Source organism: Piliocolobus tephrosceles, chromosome 3 (genome assembly GCF_002776525.5).
Source record: "Piliocolobus tephrosceles isolate RC106 chromosome 3, ASM277652v3, whole genome shotgun sequence".
NCBI lineage: Eukaryota > Metazoa > Chordata > Mammalia > Primates > Cercopithecidae > Piliocolobus > Piliocolobus tephrosceles.
This window is the reverse complement of record NC_045436.1, coordinates 36,544,974-36,558,520: the sequence shown is the minus strand read 5'-3', so window position 1 is coordinate 36,558,520 and position 13,547 is coordinate 36,544,974. Positions and strand designations below refer to the sequence as shown.

The window sequence follows — 13,547 nt, the reverse complement described above, 5'->3', positions numbered from 1 at the left end:
AGACGCAGTCTTGCTCTGTCGCCCGGGCTGGAGTGCAGTGGCCGGATCTCAGCTCACTGCAAGCTCCGCCTCCCGGGTTTACGCCATTCTCCTGCCTCAGGCTCCAGAGTAGCTGGGACTACAGGCGCCCGCCACCTCGCCCAGCTAGTTTTTTGTATTTTTAGTAGAGACGGGGTTTCACCCTGTTAGCCAGGATGGTCTCGATCTCCTGACCTCGTGATCCACCCGTCTCGGCCTCCCAAAGTGCTGGGATTACAGGCTTGAGCCACCGCGCGCGGCCCTTAATTTCTAATCTTGTAGCTAATTTGTTAGTCCTACAAAGGCAGACTGGTCCTCAGGCAAGAAAGGGTCTTTTTGGAAAAGGGCTATTATCAATTTTGTTTCAGAGTCAAACTATAAATTCCTTCCCAAGGTTAGTTTAACCTATGCCCAGGAATGAACAAGGACAGCTTAAAGGTTAGAAGCAAGATGGAGCCAGTTAGGTCTGATCTCGTTCACTGCCGTAATTTTCTCAGTTATAGTTTTTGCAAAGGCAGTTTCACTTTCTCTCTCTTTTATTTTCTTTTTGTTAAAGAGTATTTCCATAGGAAATTAGAGGGCTCTGGACGCCTTACCAAATATTTAGAAAATGAAGAGGTAAATTTTAGCTCAGCCTTGGTTTATGCCTTTGGTGTAGAAGCCAGAAATTCTTTAAGGTGGTAAAAGAAGCTGTGTTTTGTGTTGTAACTTTTTCCTCTCTTTCGCTCTCCAACTCTCTGCTGTCTTCTCTTTCTCTGTTGCCCTCTTCTGATTCTCCTTTCCTGGCATGATCCCTAACATTTTGAAACCTTCTCTGAATTAATTAACTTCACCAGGTCTTTCAAATGCCCAGACATGAATACCAACAGATATTTCTTTTAAATTATAGGGAACACCTCTAGCCTTGTCCCTGCCCCATAGCAAATATATTTTAGTTTCAAATCTATAAACCTTTAGTCCTAAAGAAAACACTCTGAACCATATACAAAGTTTTTAATTAAAATTCCAATTATCACCCCCACGCATATGAATAGCATGTAGGGGAGGAAAAACTTTTATTCTGCCCTCCTAGAGTATGTACCTAGGGTCTATAAATTAAAGTGACAAAAGACAGAATAACAGGAGAAAAAGGCATATACTTTTTTGATACTATTTTTAATTTTACATTGTCAAGGGCTTCACAACCTCCTCTTTGGGTTTTACATACCATTTGGACAAAGGACAATATATTGTGGAGAACTGCCTAGACAAAAGAAAGAGGAGTTTGGACTCCTGGGGCAGTAAATTGTCGGAATGTATGGTAGATAAGGTTTGTTTAGTAAGATCATTTTGCAAGATCATCTCCATGCAGTCTTCAGTGTTTAAGAGACTTCTTTTCCTGGCTCTGGAGAGAGAGGCACCTTTACAAATGGAAATTTCCTTTACAAAAGAGAAATTTATGCCCTGCTTTTAGGCAGATGGGGAAGGGCAGAGAGGTCCTCTTCTGTCTGTTCTTTCTGTATAGCTTTCAGATCAAAATAATCCTTATATCAAAGTGACATATTTTGTTGTGACACAGTCCAACCTCTTCAACTACAATAGTTGGAAAAACATAATCAATTTTAATAAGAATATAAAAGGTAAATATATGTTTAAATATAGTCATGGCTGAAGGCATAAGCAGACATAGCTATATAAAGTATTTATCCCCTTAGTCACCACTGCTTTGAAACCCATTGAGCGTACCTCTTTGTACAACACGCCATCTTTTAATTTGTTTTGTTTGTGTGGCAAACATGTGAGGATTTTATTGATTTACAAAACAAACAACAGGGAGCTCACTGTACTTATATAGCAATAAGGATTGGCCTATTGGTCATTTTGAGGTCACTGACGTTGACTTCTACCTTAATTAATAACACAATGCTTACAGTGAAAGAGCCAGTAATTGACTTGTACCTACAGATCATTATATATTTTTCTGTTTTGATTTTCTGTCTGACAGCAGCAGCGTGCAGGGTCAAAGACAGCCGGCCCCCCATGTCAGTGGTCTAGGATGGCCAGTGAAGGCACCAACATCCCAAGTCCTGTGGTGCGCCAGATTGACAAGCAGTTTCTGATTTGCAGTATATGCCTGGAACGGTACAAGAATCCCAAGGTTCTCCCCTGTCTGCACACTTTCTGCGAGAGGTAAGCCTCCTTTGTGCTTGGAGAAGGGAGTTTCACAGGCTGACCTCCTACAACCTACTGCAAGATTCTTTCCCAGAATTCTACAGTTACCTTTGAGAGAAAACTAATCTCTTGTGCCTTTGCCAGACATTGAAAAACAGAATCATGAGTTGCAAATAATTTACTTTATTTCAAACCATTATAAGCGAGAGAAAGCAATCTAGTAACTACTGATTCATTTACACAAGAGATGGAGCATTAAATAAGAATGTTAAGTTGAAAAATCTTTTAAAACTTCCCTTTGTTCTTTGTGAAACAGTTTTTGTCCACAGCAGATCCCTACAGAGGGCCTTTGAGAGTCAATTAAAAAAAACTATCATTTCCTCCCATATAACAAATCAGGTAAAACATCTGCATATATGAGTGGTTACTTCAAAGGGTATAGCTTATTTTCCAAAGATTCTTCAGACACATACTAATGTCACATTTGAATGCTATGATGTTTTAGATAAAGAAAAAAATATATATATATTAAATAAATTACCTGACTATGTAATTTGCTATATGTGAAAACAGACTTCCTTATTTATCTTCTTGATAGAGTATTTGTTTTTGGAGAGGGGCGTTAATCAGTTATCAAAATATACTTTTACCCCATTGTTTAACTTACCATGTAAGTATAAGTTTGTTAGTAATTAGTTTATCTTACTTATAAATATTTCCCTAGTGAAGTTATATAACTTTCTTAAAAATAAATATGGTAATTATGTTTTATAGCATTTTGTTAAATACATTTTTATCATTATTTAATATACATACTGAAAATACTTTACTTCCTATGATAGAACTGGAAATCAGTATTTCAAATGGCTTCAAATCTATGCTGATTACACAAATATCTGATTTAACATGTCTTTATCATCTGACTGACCATTTTTTGAGTTGATTTACTTTGCAAGGTTCAATTGCAAAAGAATAACCATATCCTTCATGGTGGTGATGGATGGAAGGAGAAGGTAGATTTGTTACTAGCAGTTGTGGCTTTTTGTTTGTTTGGGGTTGTGTGGGGTTTTGTGTGTGTGCGTGTGCTTGTGTATATGGGTTTTGGTATGTTTTAGTGGTGGTATATAGAGCACTTTTTATTTTATTCATTTTATACTTTGGCTTAAGTGCTTGGTAATTCATATTCCAAAATAATTAGAGTGTGATTCCTCCATCCCCTTATGGGTACACCTAAAACATGAATACCAGGTAATCGTTCATGTGTCCCTGGGCACACATGATAAGATGGTTTCCCGACGTGCGGCAGTCAGCATAGCTTGGCAGACACTCTCTGTAGAAGTGCGTTCAGAGCCACTCAGTCTGAGCTTGGCAGAATTGCCCCATATCCCAGGATTCAGTGTCCAGCCTATCTATTGTTTGGGTCCTACTTCCTCACCCTGACAGGTGAGAAGCAACCCTCTGGCTGCCCTAGGTCTGCCCCTGCTATCTTCTTCAGGAGTCTAGCCCAACTTACTCCCACTCCCCATTCAATAGCTAGTGGTGGAGATTTGTGAGATCCTGCTACAGCAAGTCCTTACAGAATGCTCTGTGTTAAAATTGTTCCAGCCTCATGCATGTTGAGATGATTTCCTCTTCTTTTGTTTTTTATTTTATTTATTTATTATTTATTTATTTATTTTGAGACAGGATCTCACTCTGTCAGCCAGTCTAGAGTGCAGTGGCAGAATCACAGTTCACTGCAACCTCAATTTCCCAGGCTCCAGAGATCTTCCCACCTCACCTTCTTGAGTAGTTGGGACCACAGGTGCACACCACCATGCCTGACTATAGAGACAGGGCTTCTCCATGTTGCCCAGGCTGGTCTCAAACTCTTGAGCTCAAGCAATCCAACTGCCTCGGCCTCCCAAAGTGTTGGGCTTACAGGTGTGAGCCACTGCGTCCAGCCGAGAAGATTTCTGTTTGAAGGTGTTGAAAGTGCTGGCGACTTTCCTTAAAATTTTTGAGACAGAGTCTTGCTCTATCACCAGGCCGGCGTGCAGTGGCATGATCTCAGCTAACCGCAACTTCCACCTCCTGGGTTCAAGTGATTCTCCTGCCTCAGCCTTCCGAGTAGCTGGGACTACAGGCATGCGCAACCATGCCCAGCTAATTTTTGTATTTTTAGTAGATACAGGGTTTCACTATGTTGGCCAGGATGCTCTCGATCTCTTGACCTCATGATCTGCCCACGTCGGCCTCCCAAAGTGCAAGGATTATAGGAATGAGTCACTGCGCCCGGTGGGGAAATTTTTGTTTATGCTGAGACAAAACTTTACAGGTTGTCTCACTGTCGGGAGAGTGAGCTCTAGGACCCCCATGTTCAGTCTCTGCTGGACATTCACACTGGCTACTCAGTGAGCACCTTACAGTCACTCTCTTATCCCACATCTTCCAAAACAACATCAACGGGCTTGAAGGAGAGCAAAGCCAGACACAGCTGCTGGCCCCTTGGAACTCACAGCCTAGTGGAGGAGCCAGTCATTAACCCCCTAATTGCTCAGACTAATGTGAAATTAAACCAGTGACAGGTGCTGTACACGAGAAGTACACAGGAAACAATATAATAGAGGAATTTGGCTGGGTGCAGTGGCTCAAGCCTGTAATCCCAGCACTTTGGGAGGCCAAGACGGGCAGATCATGAGGTCAGGAGATCAAGACCATCCTGGCTAACCTGGTGAAACCCCGTCTCTACTAAAAAAAATACAAAAAACTAGCCGGGCGAGGTGGCGGGCGCCTGTAGTCCCAGCTACTCGGGAGGCTGAGGCAGGAGAATGGTGTGAACACAGCAGGCAGAGCTTGCAGTGAGCTGAGATCCGGCCACTGCACTCCAGCCTGGGCAACAGAGCAAGACTCCGTCTCAAAAAAAAAGAGTAATAGAGGAATTTGCCCTAATCAGGGAAGGCTTCCTTGCAGAAGTGATGATCATGCAGAAACCCCAATGATGAGTAAAAATTAAGCAAAGGGGAGTGAATAGCATTTGAGGTATGTGCAAAGGTGCTATATTGGGAGGTTGCTATAGTGAGTGAGAGGTGCTACAGTGAGAGGGTTATTCAACACTGGGGAAGAACTTAAATAAGCCCACTGTGGCTGGTATGCAGCAAATGAGGGGAAGACACAGAAAATATGTAGGTTGTAGGCCATATGAGATGTGTAATCTATGTTACCATGTATGTATTTTTGTCTTTGTTGTAAGAGCAGTGGAAGTGGAAACCATGGCAGGGCTTTCATCTCAGATGGTGTGGGAGGGAGATTTAACTGACTAACTTTGAGTTTTGAGAAGGTCACTCTGGTTGCAATGTGAAGAAGCGTTGGAGGGTACAAGGATGGTAATATAGCAGGGGATGAAGAGAACTGGAGAGGTTAGAAAGATATGTAGGCATTGGCATGCTTTGGTGGTGGGTTGGATATGGGAAATGAAGAACAGTAAGGGAGTTACTGTTTTAAGAACGACTCCTAGTTTCTGGTTTGTTTAAATAAATGGATGGAGGTGCTATTCATCAAGAATGGGAGAGGATACAGTCTGGGAGCAGATGTTGGGTTTGGTTTTGTTCATGTTGAGTTTTAGGACCTGCAAGACATCTAAGAAACGATGTCAAGAAGTCAGCTAATGGGGCTCAAAGGAGATGTCTGTGGGAAGAAATATAATTGTGGGAGCCTTACGTTTATAGCCACACATGTGATGTGAATATAATATTCCAGAAAGAGAAGAGGTCTCATGATGAACGGAAACTTGATTAACTCAAAACTGTACTGACTCAGAAAAGATAGAGCAGACTGGAGAACCTTGTGAGTGTGGTGTCATAAAGTCAAGGGAAGAGAAATTTTTCAATAAAAAGGAAGGTGAGCAGAGCAATAGTCAAGCTTAATGATACTTCCCAGAAGTCTAGTAAGATAAAATTGAACAACATCTGCTGGATTCAGGCGTCATTAATGACCTTAGCAAAAGCTATTTCATATCTGGTATTGGTTCAGGGCTAGCTACCTCTGTGACATAGAGAAGATCAATCAATGTCTTTGATGTCAGGTCTATTCATCTGCAAAATAAGGGGAATGGGGCTAGGTTGGTGTGTTTTGAATTGTTTGGCTAGGTACTGGAAAAATTGTACAGTCTGATTATTGAGAGCTTAAGATTATGGTGCCAAACTGCCTGTGTTTGAATTCGTACTCTGCCCCCGGCCAGCTAAGTATCTTGGACAAGTACCCCGGCCTGTCTCTGTCTGTTTCATCACGTGTCTCAAGGAATCATAACGGTAACGACCTCATAGGCTCTTTGGAAGTACTTTGAATTCAATGAGCAGCATATGTGTGAGTCATTATTAGTGACACACTTCTTTAACTAAATGAGTTAAGTTGATACCTGTTGAGTAGAGACAAGGAGAAGAGATGGTGTGGCTCTGACTCTGGGTGTCCCATCCTTGCTTCAAGCAAACCTTTCCACTTTGATGTGTTTTTCATATCTCATTATGATTTTGTATGTAAGAAGAATTTCATTGCTAACAAAAATATTTGCTGTGTTTCTTCCATTTTCAAAGTCCACACATTTGTGAGCCCACTGCTAGATATTGTGAGCCAGTGCTTCTCAAACTTTAACATGTATGCAAATCACATGGGGAGCTGACTCAGCCAGTGTCCAATAGGGTCTAAGATTCTGCATTTCTACCAAATGCACCCCCCAGGGAGGCTGAGGCTGCTCGTTCCTGGACCACACTTTATGTGCCAAGGCTCTGGAAAACACTACAAAGGCTAATGACATTTTTTTTTTCCTTGAGCATAATCATTTGCCTGATTAGTGTGAGTACAGCTTACCTGTTGGTTTCTGAAATATTATTTTTCTAGTAAAGGAGACTGGGATGGGAGTTTCTGCCAAATACCTTGTGTAGTCACTGAGAACATGTATGGTATCTGTGAGAAGTGGTGGTTTTGCACTGTGCTAAGTGTCCCTCCACCTCTGCTTCTGCAACAGGTGTCTGCAGAACTACATTCCCGCCCACAGTTTAACCCTCTCCTGCCCAGTGTGCCGCCAGACCTCCATCCTGCCCGAGAAAGGGGTGGCTGCACTCCAGAACAATTTCTTCATCACGAACCTGATGGACGTGCTGCAGCGAACTCCAGGCAGCAACGTTGAGGAGTCTTCCATCCTGGAGACAGTCACTGCTGTGGCTGCGGGAAAGCCTCTCTCTTGCCCGAACCACGATGGGAATGTAAGTGGTCGGATGGCAGATACTGCCCGGGAGCATGACTACTGTGGCCTTGGGGAGGCTTTGGGCACATCAGAGATTACACATTGAAACAGAACTCCATCTGGAAAAACGAGTAATTAAAAAAGATTTTACCAGCCCTCAGACTACTTTACCTGCTCCCTTTCTTTGACCAGAACTATTGAAATAACAAAATCAATCTCCACTGTGTCTCCTTCACACATATTGTTGGTATCCCCAGGAGAGCAAACCAGTAGCTATTTGCGAGCTGGGCATACTTGGACCTACATAAACATCTGTGTAATAAATTATGGATGCAGATTTAACAATGGATAAGTTCTGCAAGTTGTGAATGATTATTAAAATGTTAATTAGAATTCTTTATTTTTCTTGGCAGGGATATTTTCTCATGCTACATGAGACCTTATTCCTTATTAATAGATAGCATTGGAAGCTATGTGAATCCCTGGTAGTAGATTATAGATTATGAATTCCAAACATATTTCCTGCTACTAGTGAGTACAATAACTGTTAGAAGCTCAGGAGGACCTGTGTGTACCACAAGTAACTGATTCACAATAGCTATATAACCTGAAGAGGCAGCATTGTGTAGTGTCTAAGGACATTGGCTTTGGAGTCAGGCTGCCTGATTCAAATCCTGCTCTTAAACTTATTCCCTGTGCCAGCTTTGGCAAGTTTATTAAACTCTCTGTGTCTCATTGCCTTATCAGTTAAAAAAAAGTAATAATAGTATTTACCATATAGAATATTGGAAGAATTAAATGTTCAAGTCATGTAAATCGTATAGTAACATCTTGATAAATATCAACTTTAAAATTTTTTAATTAATGACTTTATATTTATCTCATTTGTATATTGGTCACTTCAAAAGTATTTGAAACTGCTTAAAATAGAAGGCCCAGGTATAATAAAACCACTAAGACAAGCAAGCAGTCATTAGAGCAAAGCAATTCTTATTAGCCACACTACTGTTTATTTACCTCATCTCCCAGCATTCTCTCTGCACGCTGTGCTGGAGCCTCATCAGCCTCCTAGAACCTGCCAAATGGTTTCCCTCCTCAGGGCCTGGCTGTTCTGTTCCTTCTGCCTGGGTTGTTCTTTGTTCCCTCTTTATGTGGCGAGCTCATTCTCTTCCTTGAAGTCTCACTGCAAATTTCTCCTGCACACAGCAGTCTTCTCCACCTGTACCATCTAACACAGGTCGCCTCTTACAGCCAGTTGCCCTCCATCATCTCCCTTCTTTCTTTCCTCCCTGGTGCTCACTGTAGTCTGCCTGCCATCAACTGTGTATTTGTGTACTTATTAGTCCTGGCTTTCCCTCTAGAATGTGAGCTCTGGGAGGGCAAGGACCTGTCATTAGACCCCTAGCACTGAGCGCAGTGTCTTATACATAGAAATCAATACATATTTGTTGAACAAATTTGCCAGACACTGTATTTGGCTCCTTAAATCCCCCTCTGCAATGTAGTTGTTGAGAGATAAGAGGTGGAACTAGAATAGCATCAATGGGCCCGGAGAAGAGAGTGTGAATTTCAGAGAAAAGAGTACTCTTTGACTCAAGAATCTGCCTCCCACAAATAAAAAGGCATGTGCTAAAGTCTGTTAAGCTAAGCTATTAAGATTGTGAGAACTTCAGCAACTAAAATTAATCTTATACTAGGTCACAAAGAAAATATCACTATATTTTCCCATTGTGTAAATCAAGTTCCTGCCCTACAATGCACTAAAATTACGTTAGTAACACGTTTATGGGGAAAAAACAAATCTCCTTTAAAAGTTAGTAATTATTTAATCAGAGAAAATAATAGAAAATTGGACTATTTACAAAATATTGGAAGTGGAAACTTTTTCTATCAAATGTGCAGGGTCAAATCTCTACCCAGGAAATTTTATAGGTTTAAGTATTTTCCTTTTAAAAAGAATTCCAGCCTGGGCAACATAGTGAGTCCTCATCTCTACCAAAAAAATCAAAACATGAGGCCGAGCACGGTGGCTCATACCTGTAATCTCAGCACTTTGGGAGGCCGAGATGGGTGGATCACCTGAGGTCAGGAGTTCAAGACCAGCCTGGCCAACATGTTAAAACCCCGTCTCTACTAAAAATACAAAAATTAGCTGGGTGTGGTGGCACATGCCTGTAGTCGCAGCTACTCGGGAGGCTGAGGCAGGAGAATTGTTTCAACCTGGGAGGCAGAGATTGCAGTGAGCCAAGATCATGCCACTGCACTCCAGCATGGGCAACAGAGTGAGACTCTGTCTCAAAAAAAAAAAAAAAAAAAAAAGGGTTGAGGGGTGGGCAGGAGGATTGCTTGAGCCCAGAAGGTTGAGGCAGCAATGAGCTGTGATCGTGCCAAAGTACTCCTGCTTGGGTGACAAAGCAAGACCCTGCCCCTACCCCCACCCCCCCAAAAAAGGAATTCAACTCAAGTTAGGAAAAGAGTAATAAAATAAACATATGGAACATATACAAAGAAAGAAAAGAACAGAAATATCTATACATAGTATAGTATGTTTATTAAATACATAGTATATATATTTCTGTATTTTAGGAAAAGCTAGAAAGGTCTCCTATTTCATTTGTGATAATTTGTGATGTGCTTATAACCCTGATACCAAAACTTAATGAAGCTAGAACAAAAAGAAAATCATTAATAGCTTAATTTATGACATTAGCTGTAAAATTATTAAATAAAATACCCTGGCAAATTCCTTTTTTTTTTTTTGGCTGAGTCTCACTTTGTCACCAAGGCTAGAGTGCAGTGGCACTATCTATCATGGTTCACTGTGACCTCCAACTCCAGGGCTCAAGTGATACCACTGCCTCAGCCTCCAGAGTAGCTGGGACTACAGGTGCATGCTACCATGCCTGTCTAATTCTTTAAGTTTTTGTTGAGACAAGGTCTTATGTTGCCCAGGCTGGTTGCAAACTCCTGGCCTCAAGGGATCCTTCCACCTCAAGGGACCTCCCAAAAGTGCTAGGATTACAGGCATAAGCCACTATGTCCAGCCCCCCAGCAAATTCTTTTTTTTTTTCTTTTTTTTTTTTTTTTTTTTGAGACAGAGTCTCTCTGTTGCCTAGGCTGGAGTGCAGTGGCATGATCTTGGCTCACTGCAAACTCCGCCTCCTGGGTTCACGCCATTCTCCTGCCTCAGCCTCCCTAGTAGCTGGGACTACAGATGCCCGCCACGATGCTCGGCTAATTTTTTGTATTTTTAGTAGAGACGGGGTTTCACCGTGTTAGCCAGGATGGTCTTGATCTCCTGACCTCGTGATCTGCCTGCCTCGGCCTCCCAAAGTGCTGGGATTACAGGCATGAGCCACCCGCCCGGCCTGCAAATTCTTAATATGTAAAAACACTTACAAATTAAGAAAAATATGAGCATCATAAAAGAAAATGAGCAAAGAACTCAGAAAATCCACAGAGGATATATAAATGCCTAAAAATCATATATGGAAAAATGTCAAGCTTCACAAATAATCAATTCTTCTCAAATTAACTACAAATTTTTTAAAAGGTAGTAACCAGCGCTCTTGAGGGTATGTATGGTGAGACATTTTCATATGCTGTGGGTGGAAGGGGAAATTGCTCTTCAGAAAGTTTATGTCAATTTGACAAAATATAATGAGCATTTTACACAACCTCTCATTTTTTAATCCAGTAATTCCATCAGTGGAAATATTTCTAAGGAAATAGCTAGAGTGGAGGATAAAGATCACAAATTGGAAATAATCTAAATGTGCAACATTAGGGGGCAAGAATGCTTGGAAAATTAGCAGCATGTGCCTTAAATAATTCTATTGTTTGATTATAGATTGTAGAAGTTCATTGCTGCTGTTTTGAAACAGAAGTCTTCATTATTCAAGCCAAATGCATGCAATGTTCCAGATAAATTGCTGCAGTTAGTTGCTATGAGTAGATCTTTAAAAACAATCCAAGCATCTGAAGGTTAATAAAATCAAGTCATTAACAATAAGGCAGGGTGCTACCATCCCCACTGTCTGATGCTGATTGGCACGGGTGAACGAAAGCCTGTCATCAACTTTAAGTGCTGTGACACTGTCTGTCTTCTAATTAAACTGCCATGGTGGCATTGTTCAAATACAAAAGAAAAAGAAGAATAATGGCCAGTGATCTAACAGGTTCTTTGCACTTAATGCAGACACTTGAGCTCATGCCTCATGGTCCCTGGAACACAAATGATCATTAAACCCTGTTATTGGTTGCTTAGGCACCTGACTATCAAGGGTGTCAAAGGTGCAAAGGAGAGGTCCTCGTTAAGATTGCCCTGCCGCTAACAAGTTTCCACTTCCACTAACAAGTTTCCGCTTCCATATCAGGATCAACTGTCAGTGCCCTTAAGAAGCCTCAGGGTTGGCTGCAAGGCCCTGACCCTCCTTTTTGCATGTGAGGAATGCATAGGATCCCGCCAATCTCTTCTGGTGAACAGAAGCGGTGACTATCCATCAACAACAAGCTCATCCTGGCTTTTGGCCTGCCCACCCACCCCGGGCCGCACCAGCATCATCTCACTGGAGGTGGATGAAATGGATGGGCTCAGCAGAATTACAGGCCCCACACAATTAGCTCTCAGCTTGAACCAAAGCTGTCAGAACCCAAGCACAAGCCTTTGAGAATGACTAGCTGTTGATACTTCAAAATCATTTCAGGGCCTTGGCTTCCCAAGACACACTTAAGATATTGAACTAGAAATAATAACCCAGGTCTGCTGCTGTCTCTTCAAAGCTGTGATCAATTTTTGTTTGTTCGTTTCTGAAGTAAAATTCAGGCTGGGCTTGGTGGCTCACTTTGGGAGGCCAAGGCAGGAGGATCACTTGAGGCCAGGAGTTTGAGACATGCCTGGGTAACAAAGTGAGACTCTGTCTCTACAAAAGTGAATAAATACATAAATACAAGATAAAAAATAAAATTCACATCACATAAAATTTAATTTTTCATCCATTTTATTTGTTTGTTTGTTTGTTTTGAGACATAATCTCACTCTGTCACCTAGACTGGTCTCAAATTCCTGGGCTCAAGCAATCTGCCTGCCTCAGCTTCCCAGAGTGCTGGGACTATAGATGTGAGGCACCGAGCCTGGCCTGTTTCTTTTGTTTTTGTTTTGTTTTGTTTTTAATGATTTTTATTTTTTTAAATTTTTTTTTAGAGACAAAGTCTTATTCTGTCACCCAGACTGGAGTGCAGTGGCATGACCATGGCTCATGGCAGCCTCAATTGCCCAGTCAAGTGATCCTCCCACTTCAGCCTCCCGAGTAACTGGGACTATAGGTGCATGCCACGAACCTAGCTAACTTTTTTTTTTTTTTTTTTTTTTAGGAGATAGGGTTTTGCTATGTTGCCCAGGCTGGTCTCGAACTCCTAGGCTCAAAGGATTCTCCTGCTTGGACCTCCCAAAGTGCTGGGATTATAGGAGTGAGCCACTGCACCAGATCTCAACCACTTAAAAAAGTACAACTAATGTGGTTTTTAGTATAGTCACAAAGTTGTGCAAATGTCATCACTGTCTAAATTACAGAACATATTCATCACCCCAAAAAGAAACTCCATGCCCATCAAGCAGTCACCTGCTACTCCCTCCTCCCACTGATCCCTAGCAACCATCAGCCTGTATTCTGTCTCTGGGTCTGCCTCTTATGGACATTTGATATAAATGGAATCATACAATATGTGAGTTTTAGAGTCTGGCTTCTATCAATTAGCATGTTTTCAAGTTCATCCATGTTATAGTATTTTAGTACTCTTTTTAATGGCTAAATAATATTCCATTATATAGATATACCATAAGTTATTAATCCATTCATCAGTTGATAAACATTTGAGTTGTTTCCACTTTTTGGCTATTATGAATAATGCTGCTGTGAACATTCATGTACATGTTTTTGTGCAGACATATGCTTTCAATTGTCCTGGGTATGTACCTAAAAGCGGAATTGCTGGACCATATGGCAATTCTATGTTTAACTTTTTAAGGAACCACCAACTGTTTTTTTTTTTAAGACAGAGTCTTGCTCTTTTTCCAGGCTGGAGTGCAGTGGCGGAATCTCGGCTCACTTCAACCTCCACCTCCCAGGTTCAAACAGTTCCCTTGCCTCGGTCTCCC

At 41.5% G+C, this 13,547-nt stretch overlaps 1 protein-coding gene across 1 annotated transcript in view; it reads left to right on the top strand.

Moving 5' to 3' along the window:
• TRIM2 (tripartite motif containing 2) overlaps positions 1-13,547 on the top strand; it is a 110,255-nt gene that overhangs the window by 47,316 nt on the left and 49,392 nt on the right. The window contains exons 2-3 of the mRNA XM_026454134.1: positions 2,003-2,187; positions 7,172-7,409. Coding sequence (XP_026309919.1) covers positions 2,054-2,187; positions 7,172-7,409 — 372 coding nt within the window. The 5' untranslated portion in view covers positions 2,003-2,053. The remainder of the gene's footprint in view (positions 1-2,002; positions 2,188-7,171; positions 7,410-13,547) is intronic.